The following is a 23,743-nucleotide window of genomic DNA, read 5'->3' on the forward strand; positions in this document are numbered from 1 at the left end:
AAATTAATTAACATAGTAGCGTAAAAGCTTGAAAGTATTTATTAAAATTTTGAAACTAAGAAAAATGACTACAAAGTAAAATTGTGACGTTCTTAAAACTTAGAAACTAAACTTAAAAGATTACAAAATATAACAGTTTGAAACTTAGATCAAAGCAAAATGAAAATGTTTCCTTATTTTTATTAATTTATTTTTGAGGTTTCCTTATTTATTTCACTTTCTATTTTAAGTTAAAAGTGTATCAAAAAATAAAAAAGAAGGAAAAAGGGAAAAGGAGAATTTTCCAAAAAGAAAAACAAAATAATAATAACATGTTTCACGTGCGAAGCAAGAAGTGGCACACAAAACTCTTAACAAATTAATGCAACAAAAAATACCTTTAGAAGAAAAAAGAAGAAATCAATGCAGAAATAATTAAGTCAAAATCGTTATAAAGTTGAAATTCAAAATGAAAAAAGTAGGAGAAATTATGAAATTGATTTAGTTAAAGAAATTTTGATGGCTTAGAATTGAGGATTGAAAAATGTAGGTCAATATATCAATAGGTTTGACCAATATTAAGAAGTAATCAATAATCTTTAATATCTTTTATAAAGACCCATAGAACATATATATCCTCAACAACAAAAAAAGCTCATATAAGTATAAACAATGGTACCAAGATCTATAACTTAGTTTGATTGAGAATAAATAACGAAAGTGAAATATCAACCCTAACACCAACTTAGGGAGGCGAGAAGAATTTTTGGCCCTTCGAAAGCTTCTCCAGACAGTTCCGGGCTAGAATGACAGCCATACCATCAACAGAATCAAGAAAAAGGCTAGAAACACCTTGTTCCTCTATTAAAATGTTGGATAAAAACTTCAATATAAATGTTGTTGTTATTATTATTTTTCTCACCAGAGGAAGCCAACTATTCAAAGATCTGTATTAAGGTAAGGATGTGAAGGTTTCTATTGATAAAAACTGATGGTTACAGCACATTAACCAAAAGTACAAAATTGGACTATCAAAAATCAAAAGAACAAGTAGAAAAGATATATAAGGCATTCACCTCCAATCTTCTAAAGACAAGACAATGGAATCAGAATGGGCTTGGAGTTCACATCTCATGATAACACCTAATCAAACTACTCAACATATAATTATAATACCTATGCAAAATAAAGCTACTTCCTTCTTTCTTTTCTTTACCTTTCTTTCTTTCTTTCTTTCTTTTTTTTCCCTTCTATCTTCTTCTTATTCTCTCTCCTGTGGGGGTGCTGAGTCTGTTGGTAATACAATATTTTGCGTTTTTCCTTGAGAGCTGAAGCGTCTTCAACTTTACTTTAATTGGCTAAAGCAAATAACAGTAAGGGTAACATGCGACAATGATCCTACGTAGTTTGGAATGAAAGATGATTGTTAATTAGCACTTTCAGACTTACAGGGGATGAGGGAATCTTTCAGTTGACTACAAGAGCTCAATATGATGAGTGATGGCATCTGGGCATGAAGAGGCTTGAAGAAGCTCTAAACGAGTGAAAGGATGTGCAAATTGCAATATGTAATCTTCATCTGAAGTAAATATTGAACAAAAAAAAAATCAGTTCTTTGATCCTTAACAAATGCAGTGAGCAGGCAAATGAAAATCTTTAGGAATTAGTTCCTTGATCCGTGGGAATGAACTGGAAAATCAATTAAACAAAGCTTTTAAGTGGAGCAATTATATAGGATACAAACTTACTTTCTTTGACTGTTCCATAAAGCCAGCATAACACTTCATCAGCAAAGGCCAGACATACTCCTCCCTAAAAATAAGTTGTCATTATTGGATAAAAGGACAAGAAGTGTGAGAAACTGAACTTCAATTACCAACACAATTCAAAAAGCTTAAAAAAAGAAAATGATAATATTGTTAAGTTTTTTGAGCAAACAGAGTCAGAGAAAGTTCCAAGGAAATAAGTACAGGATTAAATTTAGAAAAACTCATAAAGGAAATGTATGTGATTGCACATAGATGTGGAGCCAAGGGATACCGATATGATTGTTTCTTATCATTTTTTAATAAAAGTTTCTACTTGATTATTCAATTAAAGGTAGTATGTGCTTGGACTTATTCACGTTGCTCGTAATTCGATAACGTATTGATATTTTGTTCCTTTTTTTATGAATAATTCAACTTTATTGAAAAGAAAATGAAGGAATATTAGGTCATACAAAAAAGCCAAACAAATAGAGCCAAGCTACAACAAGAAATTTTGATTCAACAAAAGACATGAATAGTTACAAAAGGACTTGGCCATCAAGATACAAAGGGGGTTGCATGCAAATTTTTCACTTAGAACTAAAGAAATATTTTGAGCACGTATTGTTGTTATGGCTTCATTTTCGAGAATGATTACAACCCTTTCGAGCATGTTTGGCCCAAGTTGGGAGAATGGATTTGTTAACTCTACTCCCTAGTTTGACCCAAGGAGTTCACGAGTCCAGTATGAACCCACAACTAAGAAACATCAATTACATAACTTACCAACTTCTTACGTAGTAAGCTCCAAAATTAAACAACTTTCCAAAACTAAATGGAAGCTCCATAATTATTCCTTACCCCACCCTCTACTCCTTATAAACTACTTGATTTATCTCATGTTTGCTAAATGGAAGGGCTTTTTCTTTTTCCTTTCAACTTTTTTGCAACTTACTTAGCCCAGGCTAAGGCTTCCTTTTTCAGTCAACTCCAAAAAAAATCACTTACCTGCCAATAGTTTTTCATTTTCACTCTCTGTGTGATGTCCTTGGTTCTCAATCTTTCCGTCCGGACAAGTTGGCCAGCATCATTCCTGCATAAAATGGAAGTGTATGAACAATAATTAAAGTTACGAAATCTTATACCCAACAAGAAACTTCATGTATCAACAAAGCAATGGCATCACTAGATATAAAAGAAACACCGTGGATGCTGATATATTTTGTGTGAAAGAGGAAGATTTAAACATTACACGACTTTACTTTTAAATACTTTTAAATGTTTGCTTGACCAATTAACAATTCCCTGAACTGAAACCATGTCAGAAGAAGGTGCAGTCACCAAGTTAATTAAAAGATAATTACTCTATTATGGGGTATGAAGGCCTTGGTCTTATAAGTTTAAGGCTGCATAATAATGTGGCTCTATTCCTTAAATGATTAAAGTCTCAAGAAGGTACAAAAATGGTAGGCGGCGGTGGACTTCAACCACCATGCTAAGGCCAATACTAGAAGCCCAACAATGACAATTTGGTTTGCTGTCTAGCATGAGAAAAAGAAAGGAAACGAAAGACTCAGTGAGGCAAGGAATTCCATCAAACGTCCATAGGTACACCTCCTGGCAAAGTGTTACTCATACTGTGGACGTTTTTTATTTATTAATAAACAACTTCCATCCGCTGAATAAGGCCGGCAAAATGAATAAATTACCTGAACCCAATAACGATATATGGTACACCAGCTAAGAACGATTGTATCTGCAACAGAAAATGCAACCAAGTCAATGCCCGAACTCAGAATGGGACAAAATACTTCATTTTCACTTCTGACAGTAAAAGGGAAGCAATTTCAAATTAGCCACAGCAAGAGAATAATAGGAAACTAGATCAATTCCAAGAAACTGAAAGATACCCATATGAAACTTTCCTCGTATTAAACTTCCTTAGAAATATGAGGCTTCCTGATTTTTAAAAAAAAAAAAACACTTCCCTAGAGAAACTGTATAACACACTCCATATGATGGTAAGCTATCATTCATGTCTGGCGGTAAATACCAGCTGGTCAAGGGTATTGGTCCCAACTGACAAAAATAACAAAAATGCCAGACCATCATGTACCTCGTCCTAATTTCCAGCTCTAACTTTTTTTTAACCATATTAGAGTGAACAGGGTAACATGGAAGATTTAATTTTTCTTCCAAAATCTTAGAAGTGGCACATGTTTTCTCATTTATGATATTAAATCACATGTTTCTTCATGATTAGCTCGAATAGTTTGGCATTTCCAGAGTCTTGCTTTGGTAATCGGAAAAGGTGTTTATACTTGATACGTGTGCTTGGTTTAATAACAAAGTACTAAATAATCTAGAGTCAGACAGGAATTGCACAAATACCCAGAATTTAAGCAATTTCTCTCTCTCATATCTTTCTTCAGTACGCTGATCCAACTGCAAATAACAAGAAAAAAATACAGGTTATAAGAGCAGAGAAAGGTCGAACATTGGAAACCTAGACTGTGAAAGAATTCTTGATATGTAACAATTGATTCATTACTGTCAACCTCACGACTTGTCTTTAGTTCAACATAAAACCTCCTTCCCTCATCAGTTGAATCACAGCAATCCATTTCAGCACCCATCAGAATGCGATGAGCACCTAACTTTGTTTTAATCACGGCACAATATTCAGCATTTGCATCCACATGATGGATCCCTTCTCCATTACCTCTTCTTGGATCCTCAGTAGCAAGGTTCTCAAAACAGTAACCCCAATAGCACCTGTGAGACAAGGTTATTAAGACACTAAAAAGCCTTGGATACAAACTACTGATGAAAGAACTGATCAACTAATGTCACACATCAAAAGAGAGGACATGGATTATCTACTAAAGTCATCAAGTAGTTTATGTTGCATCAACATTTAGTGAATGCTTTTACACTTATGTATGACAAAAACAGAAACTAGAAAACGTTACCAGCAATCAGATTAAATGTCAATGACTATCAGCCTATACAAGATCATACGCACATCTGCACATACTAGTTTTATGAAATCTTACTCTCATACATTTTGTGAAAACACATTGTACCTTCTACGCTCCATTTCACTTTGTGGTCTTTCTGGTAATTTATGAACATCTAGGTATACAACACCATTTCTTTTATGCACACCCATTTCCCATGGCTCATGACGAATGTAAGCAGTAGCCAATATCTGCATTGAAAGCAGCAACTTAACACAATACTGATACTAAATCATTCTGAAACATTCAGAATATATATCATCAACAATAAAACTGTGTATTTGCACATTCTAACGTCATCAGTATCAGGAGAATATTAGCGTCATAGAGAGGAAAAAGAAATCAGGATTTCCTTCAGCAATGGTATGAGTAATCTAAAAAATTAAAAAATGAAAGTAACAAAAAAAAATATACATGTACATTCGAAAAATTCTCTATGCTATTACCATCGCCGGTCAGCCATAAGTAAACAATGAAATTTTTCGAATATTTAATGAGAAGCACAAAAGGAGTACTGAACAGTTTAAAAAATTATAATAGGATAAGACAATAAAAAATATACCTTGTTAAGATTGTTGCGGAAAGTCTGAAAGCACAAGAGCAAAAACATCAGTAATTGATTCGCAGCGAGAGTCACAAGACATTAAGGTTAGAATCCAGAAGCTAAAAAGTGCCTCACCACAAAATGAATATTTTGAAGGGGGATGTTTTTGTCCCTAATGCAGCCAAGGAGGTCACCAAAACCCTGAGAACCTAAGTCTGAATAAAAAGGAGAAAAAGTTATAGGAAGTCAAAACACAGCATTTAAAAGTTTTTTAGATACATTGACCCTAAAAGAATGATCAAAAGAATCAATGTGACATCTATACTGGCTTAAAAATAGCTTCAAAGAAAATTGCAACTGAAATATTTTGGATAATTGTATACCTTTCTTTTCAATAAAAGTGTCAAAACCTTCATTTAAATCAGCTCCAATATCTTCAGTAATAAAGCGCTTAAACAGTCTCTAGCATTGGCACGTCAACAAGAAAAATGAGTGAAATTGGAACTGTACTACCTGCTCACATATTTATAGACATCACAAAATCCATGAAAATTTATATGAAAAAAGATCTCTAATCAGCTTACCAAACTACGGTCATCAAAGTAGACATCTCCACCTTCTACACGACTATAGCAGGCAAGCTCACAAGGCTATCAAATAAATTAATATCAGCATAGAGTCAAGAATGATATATGAACTCTATGAAAGAACAAGAGCTTCCATAAAAGTTAAGCTTCTCTTGAAGCATGATAGAATGCAGACACCGTCGTAAACTCTAAAACATAAAAAATGCCACAAGCCCAAACTAAAAGTGTTTTTCCACCACCACCCAATAAGAAAATATAACATACAAACACATGCCACTTAAACCAACCAGATTGAGAAAAATGCTCTGAATGTATATGTCGTCAATCTGTGTGTATGTAGAGAGAGAAAAACAAGAAACAGTATGCATACCTCCTGGAAAGTAATACACTTTCTCGCCAGTGTTTCTTCACTTTTAGTAAGCTTCATGTCTGAAACGAAGCGTTCATCATGATGACGGCCGTTTGAAAACTTTGATCCATAGCCACCAAAGCCATGCCTTTGAGGATATGGTCCAGGCCGTGGAAGGAGGCCTGATCCTCTATCATTTTGATTCCCCCAACGACCTCGCCCAAATGTACCTCTAGCGTGGTGGTTGTTATTCCTTATTGCAGGTAAGACTGCCATAAAATTAATCAACTGAGAAAATTGTGAATCTCTCCCATCTTCTATTATTCTTCAACTTCTCTTGTAATAAAATTGATGGTTTCATTTAATAACCATTTTGTTTGTTGTTTTTGGTTCTTGAAAATTGTGTTTGTTTCTTCCAATTTCTATTACCATGGTTTTCATCCATCCAAACGAAACACTTGAATTCGTAACAAAATTTAAAAAGCTACTTTTTTAGCTCCCAAAGCTTAGCTTGATATTTAAAAACACTCCTAAAAAGTAAATGACATAACAAGAAAAAAGGTGGAAGTGGTACGTTATCAAACGAAGCCCTTATAATCCATTTAGTATTTCAATGTACAATATATGCTATTTTCATTCCAGTTCAGCAATTAGTTCATCTTAGAGAACATACTTCCTCGCCATTTAACCAAAATTGTGAAACGATTCAAATTTCAAAAACCCTTCAATTAATTCAAACTAAAGACTTCAAAAGAGGGAAACATTGAACATAACAAATTGACAAAGAAAACACTTCAATGACTCCCTCCGAAAATTCATACCTGGTCTAGAACCGTTGCACCGTATACAGAAACACAGGTAGAATACACCAAATAGCAATGTTTTCATCATGTATGCAAATTAAACAGTATCTCCAACTGAAAAAATTACCTGGAACTGAGAAAGGACTAACAGCAAGTGTCTTGCAATAATCCTCGTTATCAGAACCAAACAGATCTCTATCTTCATACCCATGAGAACCCCTGTGCACATTTTGCTGTACTTCCCCGCCATTTTCCTGGTCGTCTTCTTCAGCACTACTCGCACTCCCACTACTACTGCTATCGCCTCCATCGCTAGCATTAGACGATGAGGAATCCGAAGACGAGGAAGAATCCGAAGAGGAAGAAGATTGCGAAGATGAAGCAGGAGCATCGCGGTCATGGTCGTTGTCGTTGTCGTTGTGGTTGTTGTTGTCGTCGTCGTCGTTTCCATACTCTTCGCCGAATATATCTACATCTTGCTCGGGGAAATCCATTAGAGGGATGAAACCCGGCAATCCGGGCAGCGAATTGCAATGGTTCCGATCAAATTGCGAGAAGAAAAGAGTTGGAATTTTGATGGGAGGGAAGAAGAGGAGTGAACGGGCTTTCAGTGGAATATGACTCGACTGCACAGGTTTTCCTTCTTCCGTCAGGTAAGAGTTTCCTTTTGGGAATCTGATTCGTAACTCGTTGAACTGACAAGGTGAGTGAGTCAGTGAGTTGACTCGGTTCCTCACTCTTTCTGGGCCTTATTGGAATACTTTGGCCCAACTCTATTTCCGGCCCAAAATAGAAGTGACGTAGTTATTTTCTCCTTATACATAAGTACTACCCATCAAGTTTACCAAACTAATTAATATTTAGTATTTGTAGATATAACGGTTAGTATTTGTAGATATAACGGTACATATGTCATGTATGTTTGCATTGGTTCAATAATACCAATACATATTAAATATATGATTTCCTCCGACTACTTTCATCATCTTAATCAACAATACACTCAACAATTGACCCGTTATCGTCTTCTTCTTGGAATTGTGACCCTTCTCCCTATACTCAAATGTAGAAGCAATAGCCTTACCCAAGGTATTTGCATGTCTTCATTAAATTAGGCAATTGTGTAAAATGCTCTACAAAATTGCTTAACTATTTATAAAGTGAGTATAGTTTTATTGTTATATAAGGTGAAAGCCCAACGCAAAACCAAATGGATTCAATTAATTTCAAGTTACTAACTTTGAATCATTTTTTCAAACTTATCATTTTTTATATTCAATTTTATTTTGAACAGGGACTTTGTGTTTCTTTTTTCTTCTTTCATTTTGTTTTAAATTAAAATCTTGATTTTCTTTATATACACCACAAGGTTAGTTTATTTTTTAAGGGTAATATACTCTAGATTCCATTCAATTTTGAGCAGCTTTTTAAAATTTGTTATGAACCAATCATTTTTAATTTTCTCGAAATACAAACCAAGTAGATCAATTGGTTGGATTTGTTTTTTTTTTTTTTTTTTAATGTTTTTGGTTGAACTCCTAATTACAAAAATGGTAATTAAAGAGAAGAAAAAAGAAATGTATTTTCTAATGTGAAATGTTAATTGCAAAAGTTAGACGAAGATGCTTTACACAAAACCGAGCACTATTATTGCTCACACAAGGACTTCTCCCAACTTTTTCTAAGAAAAAATAATAATTCTAAAATCCATCTAGTTTTTTTTTCTTTTTTTTTTTTTTCTTTCTTTTTTTCCTCTCATTATTTCATCTTCAAACTGTTTGGTTTCCAAGAATAAGAAAAATAAAAATATGTCATTAACAGTTAATCTAGCTAATCACACTTCCAATTCTCTGTACTTTCTTCAAGCAGCAGCCTCATCCACCTCAGAATAAAACACAAAACTTGGGAATGCTGTCGTTATATCCCTGCATTTTCGACAAAAGGAACTCATGAGAAGGTTCCCGAAACGGGTCTGAGTTCTTTCAACAAGACAGAAAAAAAGACGACTAGTCTTGTTACCTTAAATAAGGGAGTGTCATGATCCTTAATAACGAGGGGTTCTTGGAAACAAAATATTGCCATTCTGACATGTCGATCTTCCCATCTTGGTTCGTATCCGCTTCCAAAAATGTCTACAAGGCACAAAGAAGTGTTTCATGATTCTGCTGATTCGTTAGTAATGAAGAAACAGTGTATTATACCGACAAATCACATTACAGGACTATGGTCTGGTCTTTGGAGTTTAGGGTCGCAACTCACCTTATCAAGAATCGCCTCAACGGTCTCATCAGCCAACTTCATTTCAGATTCACCAAGAAGTGCTAATAACATTTGCTTAACCTGTCATTATCAAATTGCATAATGAAACATCTAAATGGATAAACTGGATCAACAAAGAAATAGCATCTCGAGTCCTGACTAACGGAACTGCTTTTAAAGAAAATCTAAATCAATCCATTTGAATTACTTGATGTGACACGAGCAGAGACAAGGGAATTAAGAATTTCACAGCAGAAGAAACAATGAAAAAGAAGAAATGAAGTTATCTGCATACCTCTTCTCGTTCGATAAAGCCCGTATTATCTAGGTCATAAAGCCTAAATGAAACTGCAAAAGTTTTTAAAAGAAAATCAGAACACCAACCTATATAGTTTGAAAGCACGAGAACTACTAATCAAGTAGAGATATTATAAATGCTGGAAATTTAAACTCTTGACAGTATTTTCTGTACTTACAATTTATCTTGTCTTCCATAGAAGTATTTGGATGGAATATATGGAGCGCTCTAACAAAGTCACCAAAATCAATAACTCCTCTGTGCTTCACATCAAATAGATCAAAGATCTACAGGCACAAAAACAGTTTTTCGGTCATATGGTGATTGTATATAAATGACTAGGAAAGAGTATCGATACAGTTAGGGCTGCTCGTAAGTTAGATTGATTAAATCAAAATTAGACTTGATCAGTACTTCAGATATTGATACACGGATCCTCGTTAGGTCGTTTTTCTTTTAATTGTTGTTATTATTCAAACTATCAAATCCACCAATCGAATAGCATACCCGGCTTGCAAAGAGGTTTTCTTTCTTCCTGTTCTTGAAAAGAGCCAATAAAAATTCTTCCTGCACAAGTAAGAACATTGTCAACTCTTGGCAATTGCAGTTTGAAATTTGGATTTGCATAACTCAAGTTCATTTATATCACAATTAACCATAACATATGCAGAAGATAAATGTCCCAAGTATATATCATTGTCATTCATAAAACCATATGAGATTGTCCAAATACGACGCAGAATTCAGAACAGGACATGTAATGAGAGATAAAATACAGTCTAAATTACTCAAGTGGGTAAAAAACAGAGAATGATAATTACGTATGATGGATAAAATACCTTGTTTATTAGCCCATCGTCTATCACTGAACTGCTGATGCTTTTGAAAAGCTCGAATAGAGCTTCAACCTCACTGACACTAACTGAAAGATCAGAACATGGCACACAACAATAAGAAGTCAATACAATACTCAAATCAAGGTTATAAGACTCTTAGATAAGCCACTTGATGGTCGTTAGTAATATATACAACAGCTCAAAAATCACCACATAAAGACCAAGACACTCAGATAGTAATAGTAAAAAGAAGATTCAGTCCCTCCTCTTGGATTCTTATGAATATGATGACGTTATAGCAGAACAAAATCTTATATTCTAACTTTCATATATAAAAATTTTTAACCCAAAGAGGGCAATGGTCCCTTTGCTCTACCCCTGCACATCATATTCTAAGAAGATAATCTTATCAAGCTTGAATTAAATAAAGGGCATCCTAAGCTACGGATTCTCAACAATTTATCAAGAACAAAAAATGGCAGATAATGCAAAAGCTGAGTGAAACAGAGAACTTACAAGTCGTTTGTGAAGCAAGGAAAACAGGATCCTCGTAGCCAGGGAACTGCCTTCTTCCTTTAGACGAAACACAGCCCATTTACTGGAAAAAAAATAACGGAATATGCAAAACCAACAGCTGCCTCCTCTGTTTCACTACAACACATCGTGAAAACCCATCTTACCCCTTGCATTTAACGAACCCAAAATTCAAAACAACCATCAAAACACCCTCAGATTAGTCGACATAAAATTCAAAACCAAACTACCGAACATAAATCTTGGGTAAAACATTTTGACTTAGCCTTTTGTTGACCTCAGAAAATTTAAAAAAAAAAAAATCGTATTTCAAACACGAGACATCTAAAATTCAATTGTAATCAATAAAATAATCAAGGTATTCATTCATACCGACCCATCTACACTCCTCTCTCTCTCTCTCTCTTTTCTCTCTGTTTTAAATGATCCAACAAATTCTTCGCCCGTTTATCTCAAATTTCAGAAAGACTCGGAAGAAAGATTACACAACTTTTTTTTTTTTAAAGAAACCCAAATATAAAATTGAAATCCAAGCACGGCCCACATAAAAAAATCCAGAGAATTCGCTATAAAGCGTAAAGGAAAGATGAGAGAAAGGGGAAAAGAGACTCACCAGGAAGAATGGTGTGGCGGAGGAATCCAAGGAGAAGGGGAGATATTGTTAGAGGAGAGGAAAATGAGGGGAAATGATCCTGAAGAAGAGAGAAAACTATGGGGAATGGAATTGGAAAGCGCAAATTTCGAGAGTGAAAGGAAGTTTAATTTAAAAGCAGCGGCGGAAGGAAGACAACTTGGATGATGAATGTGATGTGTATTAACGCGAAATTGGAAACGGCAGAACCCTTAATTGGTATATATATTGTTTATTTAATTTTTTCTTCTTCGTTTTTTTCGTAATTTAATTTAATTGTTTTATTTCTGGTATTCCAGGTAATAAAGCAGAATCTTTTTCGAATTGGATGATACAATACAAATATATGTTCACCGCAAAATAATTTTGGCCACGTATGAAATTTATTGCAACTGTACTGCACGCCCCTTGTGGTGGATCCATGCATTATATTTTAAATAAATACAATTTTCAAAATTAGCAAAAATATACCAATTATTTACTTATGTCAAAATTCAAAATTAAGTATAATGAGTTTTTGTGTTTTTTTTTGTTTGTTAATAGGTATTTTTAGGAGAAAAGCTTTTCATATATTTTTAATTATATTTATACGAATATCATGGAAGTGCCTAGATGTATTATGGTTTTAGGGGCTTTGAAGTATTTGAATTAGAGAAGGGAGAAGAGGAGATGGAAATTTGAATTTTTAATATTATATATATATATATATATATATATATAAATGTCAATTCATTATTTAAAATAATAAAAAATATATATTTTTAATAGTAGTAAAATAAATTAAAATATTTATAAATTACGACAAAATTTGATTGATAGAATATGAAAAAAATTATATATGTTGTTATTTTGATCAAATTAAAAGAAAAAAATATAGTCACATTTTAAATAGATTATGGTTTAAAAGTTAACCACATATATTCATATCCTAAATAGTAATATTTATGTTGTAGTTGGATGTTTGCACCAAACTTTTACATCCTAACCACGTGGCCCAATCATGTGCTGCCATTATCGAACTAATTTTGTTGCGATATTTCCTTTTACCTTTTTCATTTAAGAAATAATATTCTTCTCTCTTTTTTTTTCCTTTTTCAAACTTGTTGAAATAAAATGAAACAATACTCCATTGAAATAGTTAAGAAATACTTCTAAAGAAAGTTAAGGAATACCATTTTTTTTAAATTTTACTTTAAACTCTTTCATACTCTTGATTTAAGAACTAAAGTAAATCTTTGATCATCTTCTTCATTTTTGGTGAAAAATCCATAAAACAAACTAATATATTTCGTGATGTGAAATTTAGATAAAGAAAAAGTATATATCACTGTCGCGCTAGTAGTTGAATTTGTTTGTAATTTGAATGATAAACGACAGAAAAAACCAAAACAATGGAAATTCTTATACCAATTATATAATAGAAAATAAGCCACAACACTTAATTTATGTTTGGTTTAATTTTATAATTGGTAAACCATTTATTTCAAATACTTAAGAAAGTTAATCAAAATATGCACTTAATCAATTTCAATTTGTATTTAATCAGCACAGTGTATTTATAGAAATTTTCATGATCCATGATTTATCATAACTTTATTAGGATTAGTGTATAAGTTTCCTAATCGATTTTGTTGCTTTATTATGTATGACTAAAACTTTTTTCATTATAACATTTATTAAATGACGCATCAAATGTTTGATATTATTTCAATACTATAATTTCTTTTAAGTTTTTTTTTGTTGTCGAAAACTCAAAAAGAAAAAAAACCACGTAAGTTTGTAAACCCGAGATTTTACTAAATTTCATATTTGATTTTTAAAGGTTGAGTGTATATTTAAATATTTCTTTACATGAGGTGAAACATTATAATAAAATGTTTAGAAATTAGAAAAGAAAAATAATCTAAAAAGGGAAGGGTTATTGAATTATGAAATGAACTACCAAAATTGCACATGGCCCCACTTTAGTAGACTTGTAGGCATATGCAACCTCAGTTTCTAGAAGCGCGTGGATGAGTTTTGAAAGAAAGGTGTTGTGAACAGTCCAAGTCAAGAGTTAAAATGCCATGCAATTCAATCACCTCACTACACGTGGCAAAAATGAACAAATAAGTCATTCTCTGGGCCCCTTTTTTGATATTGGTTTATGCTTTAATGTCCACGTTTCACATAGAACCCATTAAATCTTGCGCGTGAGCTGACGTGTCCTCATACTGTTGAGGCCACGTGTTACAATCTCAACAGGTCATACCAAATTCCGGATTGACGAAAGAATGAAAATAACATATTTTCAATACACTTATTGTTTTTTAAATGTATAATATAATTTTGTGTATGATTACTATTAAAAAACTGTTGTGTTTTCTAAAATAAAGCGCATTGAAACGGCAGTCGACACTGCGTTTTGGGTTTTTAGGTTGTAAGCTAAGTTTCATGGAAAGCCACAATAGATATTGAATATTTGGGTTTTTTTCTTTCTTTCTTCTTTGTATTAAATTTAATTCACTATAAATGTTGAATGAATTTATAACATGACTTTTTTTTTTTAATGATCTATGTATGGTAGGTTTTTAAAAAAAAAAGTACTTGAAATGAACTTTAATGTTTAGAGTTTTGAAGATATACACCGAAAAATTAAATCTACGATAATTGAATAGGTAAATGCACACGACGTGACAATTTATTCCATCATGTGATTGTACGGACGATTTTGGATTGATCTCATCATCAACTTTTATCTCGGTTTTGCAATTTATTAACTTTCTTAAATTTTAGCCTCGATATTTCACTACACGCTCGTTTGATGTCAGTAGCTTAAAAAATAAGTCTTTAATATTAACAGAGTAAATTTTGAAATTTAAAAAGCAACGTAAAACTAACTTCAATTTTTTTAAAAAAATCACAACATTATAATATGATACATTTAATTTCGTTTGACCTAAACAACAACATTAAATGTAAATAATTCATGCTCCTATCAATGCAACACTTACACTAACACCATCAAAAATGGTGATACTGACATGATTCATAAAAAAATGTCAAGATCGCTCAATACCCCACGTCGTAACTATTATACTAACAAAATATCAGTTACATTATCAAAAACTACAATGACAATTATAACAATTAACAACAACGTAAGTTCCAAATACAATAAGATTTTTCACTTGACGACCACAACGATGAATTTCGTTTTCAAAATACTAATTTAAAAGTGGGGCTCTCGTTCATGACACAAGTAAACAAAAAATCTACAAGGTTTAAAAAAATAAATATTTATTTCCGAGGTTTAAAAAAATAAATATTTATTTCCGAGAGAAAGTAGGAAAAGGTTAACAATATTTGTATATAATATGTAGTTTCAAATATGTATGCATGCATGTAGGTTGATACTATGGAAAGGAGAACATTGTATTGGAAAGGTATGACGAATGGGCGTGGGGTGGGGGCGAGAGTTGCACTTGCACTATAGCACCAACCGCACCGACGTATTTGACAGGTTTTCTGTAGGCAGTGAAGTTTGGAATTTCAACGTACCCTACATATTCTAAAACGGTTGGACTACGTGTCACTATCTTCGCCCCCACGTGTACTCTTTTTTGTCTTTCTCCATACATACAACCACCAAACGCGTTCTCTTCTTCATTTTTCTTTTTAAACAACATTTTTTCGTTTTTAATATTATTTGAGACTAGCATCATTTTCTATTACATTTTTTAATTTTTAGTTTTTAGAAAAAGTTATTTAAAATAGACCTTTATGAAAAAAATAAACAAAAATGAATTTCTTCCAAAAATATTTTTTTAATCCAATTCAAATTGACCCTAAATAAAAACATGAGAAATGGTAGAAAAATAAATGAAACATTTACTCTTTTAGTGTTCATTTTTTCTATTTCTTTTAAATATCTCAATTCTATTTTGTTGTTTATTTTAAAAACTATACTTTACAAAATGTTAACATTCACATTGAATAAATTAGTTGTATTTTATATTTGTAGATATGGATTTTATAGCAGATTCATAAATATGTATTAGAGTTTAAAAATAAGAGAAATTGTAAAAAATGGAACATTTAAAAAAATACTTATACTTTTTTAAAAAATTTGTGTGCACAATTTTGTCTTTTAATTATTTTGTTATATACAGTATAAATAGTTGGTAATATTTTCTATTTTTTAAAAACTTTTTAAAATGTGTTTAATATTATAATTTTATTAATCATAAAGCTAGTTGGAGGCAAATTATTGTTGATTTATTTTATGGCTACCATGTATATTAAAAAAATTATATGATTTATAATACATTATACATTACATATTATATTTTTTTAAAACTAAACTGAGTTTATAACTTGACTTATTGCTATTTCTAAATTATGTTCTTATTTTTGTTTAATATAATTACGCAATTAAAAGGTTAAATTAAATAAAAAAATGGAAAAGTTAAAATTTTGTTTTCAAATGTTACACTATTTATATCAATAATTTAAATAATTTAAAAGTAATATTTGGAATCATTAACTTTTAGGTTAACATTCAACTGGAAATAAATATGAATTCCGTTATTAATTCAAACATAATATGGTTGTCAAAATATATACTTCGATTTGAAAAGCCATCAATTTCAACTATAATGAATCATGATACATATGAATTTATACCTTACTTTTATTTAATCAAAGAATAATTATGAGTTCGGTTGTCAATTAGAACATAACGTAACTTAATCGTTAAGATATGCATACACACTTCTTTCTGAAAATGCAGTTAGTTTCAACTTCTACTTTGAATTTTTTAACAATTATTCTTCGATTTTTTCTTTTTGACTAATATCATAATAGTATTTTCCTATAATTTTTGTATACCAATGTTTAAAAAATGTTGGGGGAAACTAAGTCAAAAGTTTATAAATTCATATATGTACATAACCTTAAGTTTAATTTATGTTGACGATTTCCATTGCTTTTATTTGATTCTCTTCCCCTAAAGTCTATAATCTTGAATTCTACCATACTTCAAATATTAAAAGCTACTACCGGTCAATTAAAAGTAGTTTTTGTTCTGAAAAAAACTACTTATCAATATTTGCAACTTAGGATAAATTTACTGTGACTCTTAAATGATTCAAATTAACTTTTGATATTTACAAATCACTCTTGAATTTAATTTTTAATCATTCAATATTATATTTGATGATTTGAAAATTGAAATTCTATTCACACGTGTAAATTTGAGATTGTTTTTTTGGTTATTGTTATTGAAACTTAAGTTTATACTTTTCAAAAATTTATACAATTTTTTAAATATAAAAGTTGAATTTCTAACCAATTTTAAAACTAAAGTTACAAGTTTTATTTTATTTATCTTACTGTTTTAAAAAATTGGTTTCGTTATCAAAGAAACAAATTAAAAAGTGACGGAAGTGTTTGTCCATTTAGTTTTTAAAAGATTAAAATAAAAAAAACAAAAGGATTATAAAAAATGCATCAATTCAAATTTATTTTGAGTTATTATAAACATCTTTGATTTTTTTTTTTTTTATCAAAATAGTGTTATATTTCTCTTGAAATTTTGAGCTTTGTTTCAATTAGAGTCGTTAAGTTTTAATATTTATATTTATTATGTATATTAATTAATTAAAAATAATTATTTGTGTGAAATTAAAATTCTGAATTAATAACGATAAAAATTGTGAAAGTTAAATAATTATAATATTTAAATTATTTAAAATTAAATAACAAACATGATCATTAAAAAGAAAAGAATTTATTTTTGTTCTCTACTTGAATTTAAGATGTTGGGCTTTTCAATAGGCCCAAATTGCGTATTTTCACATAACGACGTCGTATTGTTACTCTCTGCCTTGGCGAAGCCTCTCAACTGTCAACCTTCAACCCCGCGCCCTAATTTTCCCGCCACCTTCAGAAAAGCAAGCCCTAGCAAAATCGCCATTGAAGGAGCTTCAATCCAATCCTATGGTTCAATTCCACGAGCATATAATCACAGAGCTTCTCGAGGACTCTAATGGAGGCTTAGTAATCATCTCTTCAGGTCTAAATCTCGCAAAACTCGTTTCTTCTCTCCTTTTCCTTCACTCTCCGTCTCAAGGTACCCTTCTTTTGGTATCTCCCTCTTCTCACTCACAACTTTCTCTTAAATCTCAAATTCTTTTCTACCTCAACCGTCATCAATCTGATCCACTCACTTTCCCCTCTGAAATCTCTGCCGATCTTCCCGCTCACCACCGGCTTTCTCTTTACTCTTCCGGCTCTTCATTTTTCGTCACTCCTCGGATTCTCATTGTCGATCTTCTTACGCACAAGCTTCCCACCTCTAATATTGCTGGGCTTATTATTCTCAATGCGCATTCTTTATCAGAAACGTCTACCGAAGCTTTCATTGTCCGAATTATTCGTTCCCATAACCGGAATGCTTATGTTCGAGTTTTTTCTGATAAGCCACATGCGATGGTTTCTGGGTTTGCCAAGGCAGAGCGGATAATGAAATGCTTGTATGTTCGGAGGTTACATTTGTGGCCGAGGTTTCAAGTTAATGTTTCGGAGGAATTGGAGAGGAACCCACCAGATGTGGTGGATATTAGAGTGCCAATGACCAAATACATGGTGGGGATACAAAAAGCCATTATTGAGGTTATGGATGCCTGCTTGAAGGAGATGAGGAAGACGAATAAAGTTGATGTTGAGGATTTGACTGTGGAAAATGGGTTATTCAAATCATTTGATGAAATTGTGAGGCGGCAGTTGGATCCAATTTGGCATACGTTAGGGAAGAGGACGAAGCAGCTTGTGTCAGACTTGAAAACTTTGAGGAAATTATTGGATTACCTCGTTAGGTTAGTTTGAATTCAGTTTTGTTATTATTATGTTTTACCTTCCTGGATTTATTTTATTATTATGCCCATATATATATGTACATCCGTGTCTGTACGAGGGTGCAAAATAGTTCCATAGCTAATTTTGTTCTGAAATTAATTTTTTGGTGTGATAATAATAAATGGTTTAACAGTGTTTTGATGGTGAATCATGGAAGAATTTTCCCATATATTTAAATGCTAGCAATAAAGTGAATATTGTTTTGAAATGTTGTTTGGGTAGGTACGATGCAGTGACTTTCTTGAAGTATCTGGATACTCTGAGGGTGTCTGAGAGCTTTAGGTCTGTTTGGATATTTGCAGAATCAAGCTACAAGATCTTTGAATATGCCAAGAAACGGGTATATCGATTTGTTAGAGCTGATGGTTCAAAAATAATTGAGCAGGGTAAAGGTGTGGTGGGCAAAAGGAAAAAATCAAAAGGAGATGACAATACTGAGGAAGAGGGTGAGGGCATAGATTTATGAATTTATTTTATTTATTCTCACTGCATTCATCCCCCGACTTCAATTCGTCAATTTTTCCATTAAGTTAGAATTCGGATCCATTAATTTTTTATTTAGTTTTTTTCTCTCATTATTCTGATAGATGTTTGCCAACTCTCATCAGGTACGACTAGTGGAATAGTTTTGACCGAAGTTTTGGAAGAGGCGCCAAAGTGGAAGGTCTTACGTGTGAGTGAGTGAGTTCCAGGTTCTGTGCAACATTTTCTGTTCAATGGTCGTAACTACTGGTTGAAAATGTGCAATCTTTGGCTAGATTTGGTCTTTGAACCAATTCCCTTCAGATGTCAACGTTCTTTAAATATTTATGGTTTTATGAAAGAGAACAGAAAATTAAGCTCTGTAAGATTTTCTAAGTTAATTCTTCTAATTATTTACAGGAGATTCTCGAAGAAATAGAAGAGGAAAGACAGAAGCGGCTATCTGAAGGAGAAGAGAATCTGCTAGAAAGCGATAAGGACAGCAGTGGAATCGTTCTAGTGGCATGCAAAGATGAGCGCTCATGCATGCAGCTAGAAGAATGCATTATGAACAACCCTCAGATGGTCATTTAACTTTTTAATAGTTTAGAGTTCTTTATTTATTGTCAGTTGAATTATATTCACTTCAACATCCATTATGCATTTTTTTTTGGATCATGCAACAAAAACGATGCATTATGAACAGCTGCAGAAGGTCGTTTAGAATCTAAATGTAACAAAATGTACTTTAGAATCTAAATGTAACAAAATGTACTATAAGTGTTCATTCCTGATACACTCGTTTCAATATAATGTTTTGGGAAAGACTCTCAATAGTAAATGGTATTTGCATGAATTGGCTGACGAATGTCTTTTCTTGTGAAGGTCCTACGGGAAGAATGGGAGAATTACTTGCTAAACAAAATACAACTTCGTGACATGAAACCCCATAATAAAAAGAAGCATAAGGATCCCAAAGGTTTTGGGGTACTTGATGGAGTTGTTCCAATAACACCTGCACAAAATGCTGAAGCTAGCAGCTTCAACAAACAAGAGCGTAATGCACTATTAGCTGCAGCATCAGAAATAAGAAATCGAGCCAAAAACGATTCTGCTGTTGTGGAGGATCAACAGAATGATATGGATAGTACAGAACAGGCAACTGGAAAGAGAAAGGGAAGGAGTAGAAAAGGCGCTTCCAAGACCAATAATTCTTTGGATAAAACACCTGTTGATAATCAGAAGGTAGCAATTGATGATCACCAGCCTGATGTTGATAATATAGGATATGCAAAGGGAAAGAAAAAAGTACTGAATAAAAAAGGTTCAGTTGATGTTGGCGATTCTAATAATTCTAAGGATAAGAATGTTGGCAATCAGAAAGCACCGGTAAATGATAAAGTTGAAGCATCTGTATCAGGTTGTGAAGATCAGATGAATGAGATAAATCCAGGGGCTTTGGATGGCTTTTCTGAAGCTACTTGCTCGACCCCTCCTTCAGAGCCAGGTGAAAGGAAGCAGAGACAACAGACAAAGCTACTACCTCCAGTGCAATTTTATGCTCTTGAAAGTGATCAGCCTATCCTAGACACGCTGGAGCCTTCCATTATTATTGCGTACCATCCAGATGTAACTTTCGTGAGGCAGATAGAAGTCTATAAAGCCGAGAATCCAACTAAACATTTGAAGGTCTATTTTCTTTTCTATGATGATTCAACTGAGGTACAGAAGTTTCAGGCAAGCATTCGGAGGGAGAATAGTGCATTTGAATCTTTGATTAGACAGAAGTCGCTGATGATGATCCCAGTTGATCAGGTTATTTTTCATGAAGCCTTCTTTCCTTTTTCAGAATATTTCTTGAATATGTTAACGAAATTTATATTTCTCATTCGGAGTCAGATAAACTCTTACCGAGTCTCTGAAGTATTTTTTTAATTTAGAAGCGGGGAAATAACCCTCATGTCTCTCTGTCTCTTTTTTCCAATCTCCAATTATTTATTGTAATTTTATGGCTCTGTCTCGCATATGTGGCCACGATTGTTTGTTCAAGTGTTTAGTTTGTTAAAATCTTGCCTGGTAGAGAGTACATGCATGGCAAAATGACGAGTAATGTGTTTTATCTACTTCAGGTTAATCCCCTTGTGTTTTTTCTATATATTTGTCGTTCTCTTCAATAATGTGGAAGGTGCTGTACTTTTGTAGCCCCACTTAGGTGCAAATTTTTGTATACTCGAATTGTTTCAAGGGAGGTGGTAAACAGCGGTGGTGCTTGCTGCAGCAATATGCCATTTCTGAATGCATAATTGCCCATGAAATGAATTGTTCTTCCTATATTTAGAAAGGGAATTTCATTATATCATTTTTAAGAAGTACTTTGTGGCCTTATTAGACATTCGATTCTGTGTTTAGTTTCTATTTCGTGTCCCTCTTCTAGGTTGGTTGCCTTACATTGGATGGATTATTTTACAGGGTTTTGTCTTTTACGATGTCAAATTCCATTCTTTCTTCTTCTTCTTCCGTTTTTTGTTTTTCTTTTTTGAAGTGGAAATAAGACTTTTCATTGATATAATGAACGAGTCTAGTGCTCAGAGTATATGAGATGAAACATAAATAAAAACTGCATACTTGCCAAAGCAACATTCTTTCTTCTGTTTGGTATCACATTAATATCATCTTTGTTCAACGCAGAATGGGTATTGCTTAGGATTAAATTCTTCTGTAGAACCACCGGCTACAACACAGAATTCGACCAGAAAGGCTGGTGGAAGAAAGGATGTGGAGAAAGACATGCAGGTGTGTGATATTGCTTTATCTCTTCTGGTTTCTTCCATTTCTTCTATAATTTCTCTGATCACTTTGTACTTCCTCAGGTTATAGTGGACATGAGGGAGTTCATGAGTAGCCTTCCAAATGTTCTCCACCAGAAAGGCATGCGCATAATTCCTATAACATTAGAAGTTGGGGATTATATTCTTTCACCCCTTATATGCGTTGAGAGAAAGAGTATTCAGGATCTCTTCATGAGCTTTGCTTCCGGACGCCTTTATCATCAAGTCGAGACAATGGTGCGATATTACAGAATACCTGTTCTTCTGATTGAGTTCTCTCAAGACAAAAGCTTTTCATTTCAGGTAACTTGAGTCTATGTGCAACAAGACGGGCCAAGTTTTGGTTTTGTTGTGGTGGTTTTGGCCAATAATTTATTGTTTGCCCATTTCAGTCGGCAAGTGATATTGGTGATGATGTGACACCAACAAATGTCATGTCTAAGCTTTCGCTGCTTGTTCTCCATTTTCCTCGTCTTCGAATACTTTGGTCTCGTAGTCTCCATGCGACTGCTGAAATATTTGCATCACTGAAGGCAAATCAAGATGAACCTGACGAAACCAAAGCTGTTAGAGTTGGGGTTCCTTCTGAGGAGGGCATTGTCGAAAATGATGTGAGGTAAGAGATGAAGATAACATTAGACAAGTAACATAGTATGATTTATATATTGACAAACCTCTTATGATATCCAACTAAATTGTTTGGTGCCATTCCCATAATCAGAGCGGAAAATTACAATACGTCAGCCGTGGAGTTTCTGAGGAGGCTTCCGGGTGTAACTGATTCAAATTACAGGGCAATAATGGACGGATGCAAGAGCTTAGCAGAACTCTCCCTTCTTCCTATTCAGAAGCTTGCAACATTAATGGGTAGTCAGCAAGCTGCTCGAACTCTAAGAGATTTTCTTGATGCAAAGTATCCAACTTTACTGTGATTCATGGATTGAGGCTTATTTATTCTCCTATCCAACTTCAAATTTTATGAAGGAAAGAGGCTTTATTTAACCTTGATTGATGAATGCTCCTCCTCCTCCAGGGTTGCGTTCTTCATTTAATTTTTCATTTGCTTCTAATTGATTTAAAAATTTGGTTCTTGCTCCATTTGTAGAGTTATTGTACTTGTACCATATCTATATATATTTTCATTGATCTTTACAATTTGTAGCTTTCAATCTTCTTGTTCAGCTCTGAGTTTCGCGTGTAATTATTGATGTAAGTTACAATTTGTATTAGCATCAATTGACTTTAGTCCTCATAGTTTGATATAATCTCATGAATAATTTTTGTAGTTTGACAGAATTTTCTGTAATAATTTTTTTTGAGATTGATTGGGAGAATTCTAATTATAAGCTATGAGAACTAAATTATTTTTAATTTTTTCTTCTTGTTGATGGAACAATGTATTGGTTTTTTCTTTTTCTTTTCCCCCTCTTTTTAATCTAATTGAATGTGAATAATGACAAATGCTAACACTTAACCATTTTGTCACAAATGCTCTTTCTTTCAAATATGGATATAATTTGGAATTTTTGTATGTTATTACTCATTTTCACGTGAATATATTAGAGTTGCATGTATGTATTTTTTGCCATTTAGAAATTGGTTCTCAATTTAAACAATCATAATTCAACCAAACACAAAACAGTATTAAAATAGCAGTGAAATTACAAGTTAGTATATCAAATTTAGTTTTGATCTTTTTGGTCCTCAACTTCTTAATTTATATCTAATAGATCAATGATATATTTATTTCTTTTAAAAAATATTAATTGATAATTGTTCTAATAAACTTGATGTCATTTTTGTTTAGTCCACATGAACTTTAAAAACAGAAGTCAACCAATCTTGAACTATTTGACGTTGAATTAAATTTTTAAAAAAATTTATTGAATACAAAAACTGAAAATTTAAGATCTATTAGACTATTTTTAAAAAAGTTTAGGAATTTAATAGATATAAAATTGAAAATTT

The 23,743-nt window shown here is 32.7% G+C and overlaps 3 protein-coding genes across 7 annotated transcripts; 1 reads left to right on the forward strand and 2 right to left on the reverse strand.

Annotated features, from left to right (window-relative positions):
• Positions 1 to 905: 905 nt before the first annotated feature.
• Positions 906 to 7,681, reverse strand: LOC101211450 (decapping nuclease DXO homolog, chloroplastic). Of its 2 annotated transcripts, XM_011654383.2 has the most exons (14): positions 7,158 to 7,681; positions 6,249 to 6,496; positions 5,876 to 5,941; positions 5,675 to 5,753; positions 5,427 to 5,506; positions 5,310 to 5,333; positions 4,814 to 4,938; positions 4,286 to 4,502; positions 4,119 to 4,172; positions 3,437 to 3,483; positions 2,736 to 2,820; positions 1,728 to 1,791; positions 1,429 to 1,558; positions 906 to 1,337 (listed from the first exon to the last, which is right to left on the reverse strand). In XM_011654383.2, exons 1-13 carry the CDS (start codon positions 7,522 to 7,524, stop codon positions 1,455 to 1,457), a joined length of 1,560 nt encoding a protein of 519 aa, XP_011652685.1. In that variant the 5' UTR covers positions 7,525 to 7,681; the 3' UTR covers positions 906 to 1,337; positions 1,429 to 1,454. The 2 variants fall into 2 exon arrangements, with proteins under 2 accessions (XP_011652685.1, XP_031738185.1); XM_031882325.1 differs by having other exon boundaries at positions 906 to 1,558.
• Positions 7,682 to 8,587: 906 nt separating this feature from the next.
• Positions 8,588 to 11,755, reverse strand: LOC101211198 (calcineurin B-like protein 1). Of its 4 annotated transcripts, none has more exons than XM_011654385.2 (9): positions 11,571 to 11,725; positions 10,940 to 11,105; positions 10,427 to 10,509; positions 10,095 to 10,154; positions 9,766 to 9,874; positions 9,585 to 9,637; positions 9,290 to 9,370; positions 9,050 to 9,162; positions 8,588 to 8,955 (listed from the first exon to the last, which is right to left on the reverse strand). In XM_011654385.2, exons 2-9 carry the CDS (start codon positions 11,016 to 11,018, stop codon positions 8,892 to 8,894), a joined length of 642 nt encoding a protein of 213 aa, XP_011652687.1. In that variant the 5' UTR covers positions 11,019 to 11,105; positions 11,571 to 11,725; the 3' UTR covers positions 8,588 to 8,891. The 4 variants fall into 4 exon arrangements, 3 of the variants coding, with proteins under 3 accessions (XP_011652687.1, XP_004148365.1, XP_031738186.1); XM_004148317.3 differs by having other exon boundaries at positions 10,940 to 11,074; positions 11,571 to 11,724; XM_031882326.1 differs by having other exon boundaries at positions 10,940 to 11,098; positions 11,571 to 11,722.
• A 5,722-nt stretch (positions 11,756 to 17,477) lies between these two features.
• Positions 17,478 to 23,146, forward strand: LOC101210951 (DNA repair endonuclease UVH1). Its single transcript, XM_011654386.2, has 9 exons — positions 17,478 to 18,445; positions 18,708 to 18,931; positions 19,094 to 19,158; positions 19,368 to 19,532; positions 19,833 to 20,762; positions 21,636 to 21,740; positions 21,818 to 22,078; positions 22,168 to 22,391; positions 22,497 to 23,146. Exons 1-9 carry the CDS (start codon positions 17,568 to 17,570, stop codon positions 22,705 to 22,707), a joined length of 3,063 nt encoding a protein of 1,020 aa, XP_011652688.1. The 5' UTR covers positions 17,478 to 17,567; the 3' UTR covers positions 22,708 to 23,146.
• Positions 23,147 to 23,743: the final 597 nt, after the last annotated feature.

Source organism: Cucumis sativus, chromosome 3, assembly GCF_000004075.3.
Source record: "Cucumis sativus cultivar 9930 chromosome 3, Cucumber_9930_V3, whole genome shotgun sequence".
Lineage (NCBI taxonomy): Eukaryota > Viridiplantae > Streptophyta > Magnoliopsida > Cucurbitales > Cucurbitaceae > Cucumis > Cucumis sativus.

Excerpts from the sequence above, each read along its gene's own strand:
- LOC101211450 (XM_011654383.2), bottom strand. The coding sequence starts at position 7,524 with ATGGATTTCCCCGAGCAAGATGTAGATATATTCGGCGAAGAGTATGGA. Across the intron at positions 5,754-5,875 it reads ACTTTGATGACCGTAGTTTG|AGACTGTTTAAGCGCTTTAT; the intron begins GTAAGCTGATTA and ends TGCCAATGCTAG. Across the intron at positions 4,503-4,813 it reads AGTGAAATGGAGCGTAGAAG|GTGCTATTGGGGTTACTGTT; the intron begins GTACAATGTGTT and ends CTTGTCTCACAG.
- LOC101211198 (XM_011654385.2), bottom strand. The coding sequence starts at position 11,018 with ATGGGCTGTGTTTCGTCTAAAGGAAGAAGGCAGTTCCCTGGCTACGAG. Across the intron at positions 10,155-10,426 it reads ACGATGGGCTAATAAACAAG|GAAGAATTTTTATTGGCTCT; the intron begins GTATTTTATCCA and ends TTACTTGTGCAG. Across the intron at positions 8,956-9,049 it reads ATGACACTCCCTTATTTAAG|GGATATAACGACAGCATTCC; the intron begins GTAACAAGACTA and ends TCGAAAATGCAG.
- LOC101210951 (XM_011654386.2), top strand. The coding sequence starts at position 17,568 with ATGGTTCAATTCCACGAGCATATAATCACAGAGCTTCTCGAGGACTCT. Across the intron at positions 18,446-18,707 it reads TTATTGGATTACCTCGTTAG|GTACGATGCAGTGACTTTCT; the intron begins GTTAGTTTGAAT and ends TTGTTTGGGTAG. Across the intron at positions 20,763-21,635 it reads TGATGATCCCAGTTGATCAG|AATGGGTATTGCTTAGGATT; the intron begins GTTATTTTTCAT and ends TGTTCAACGCAG.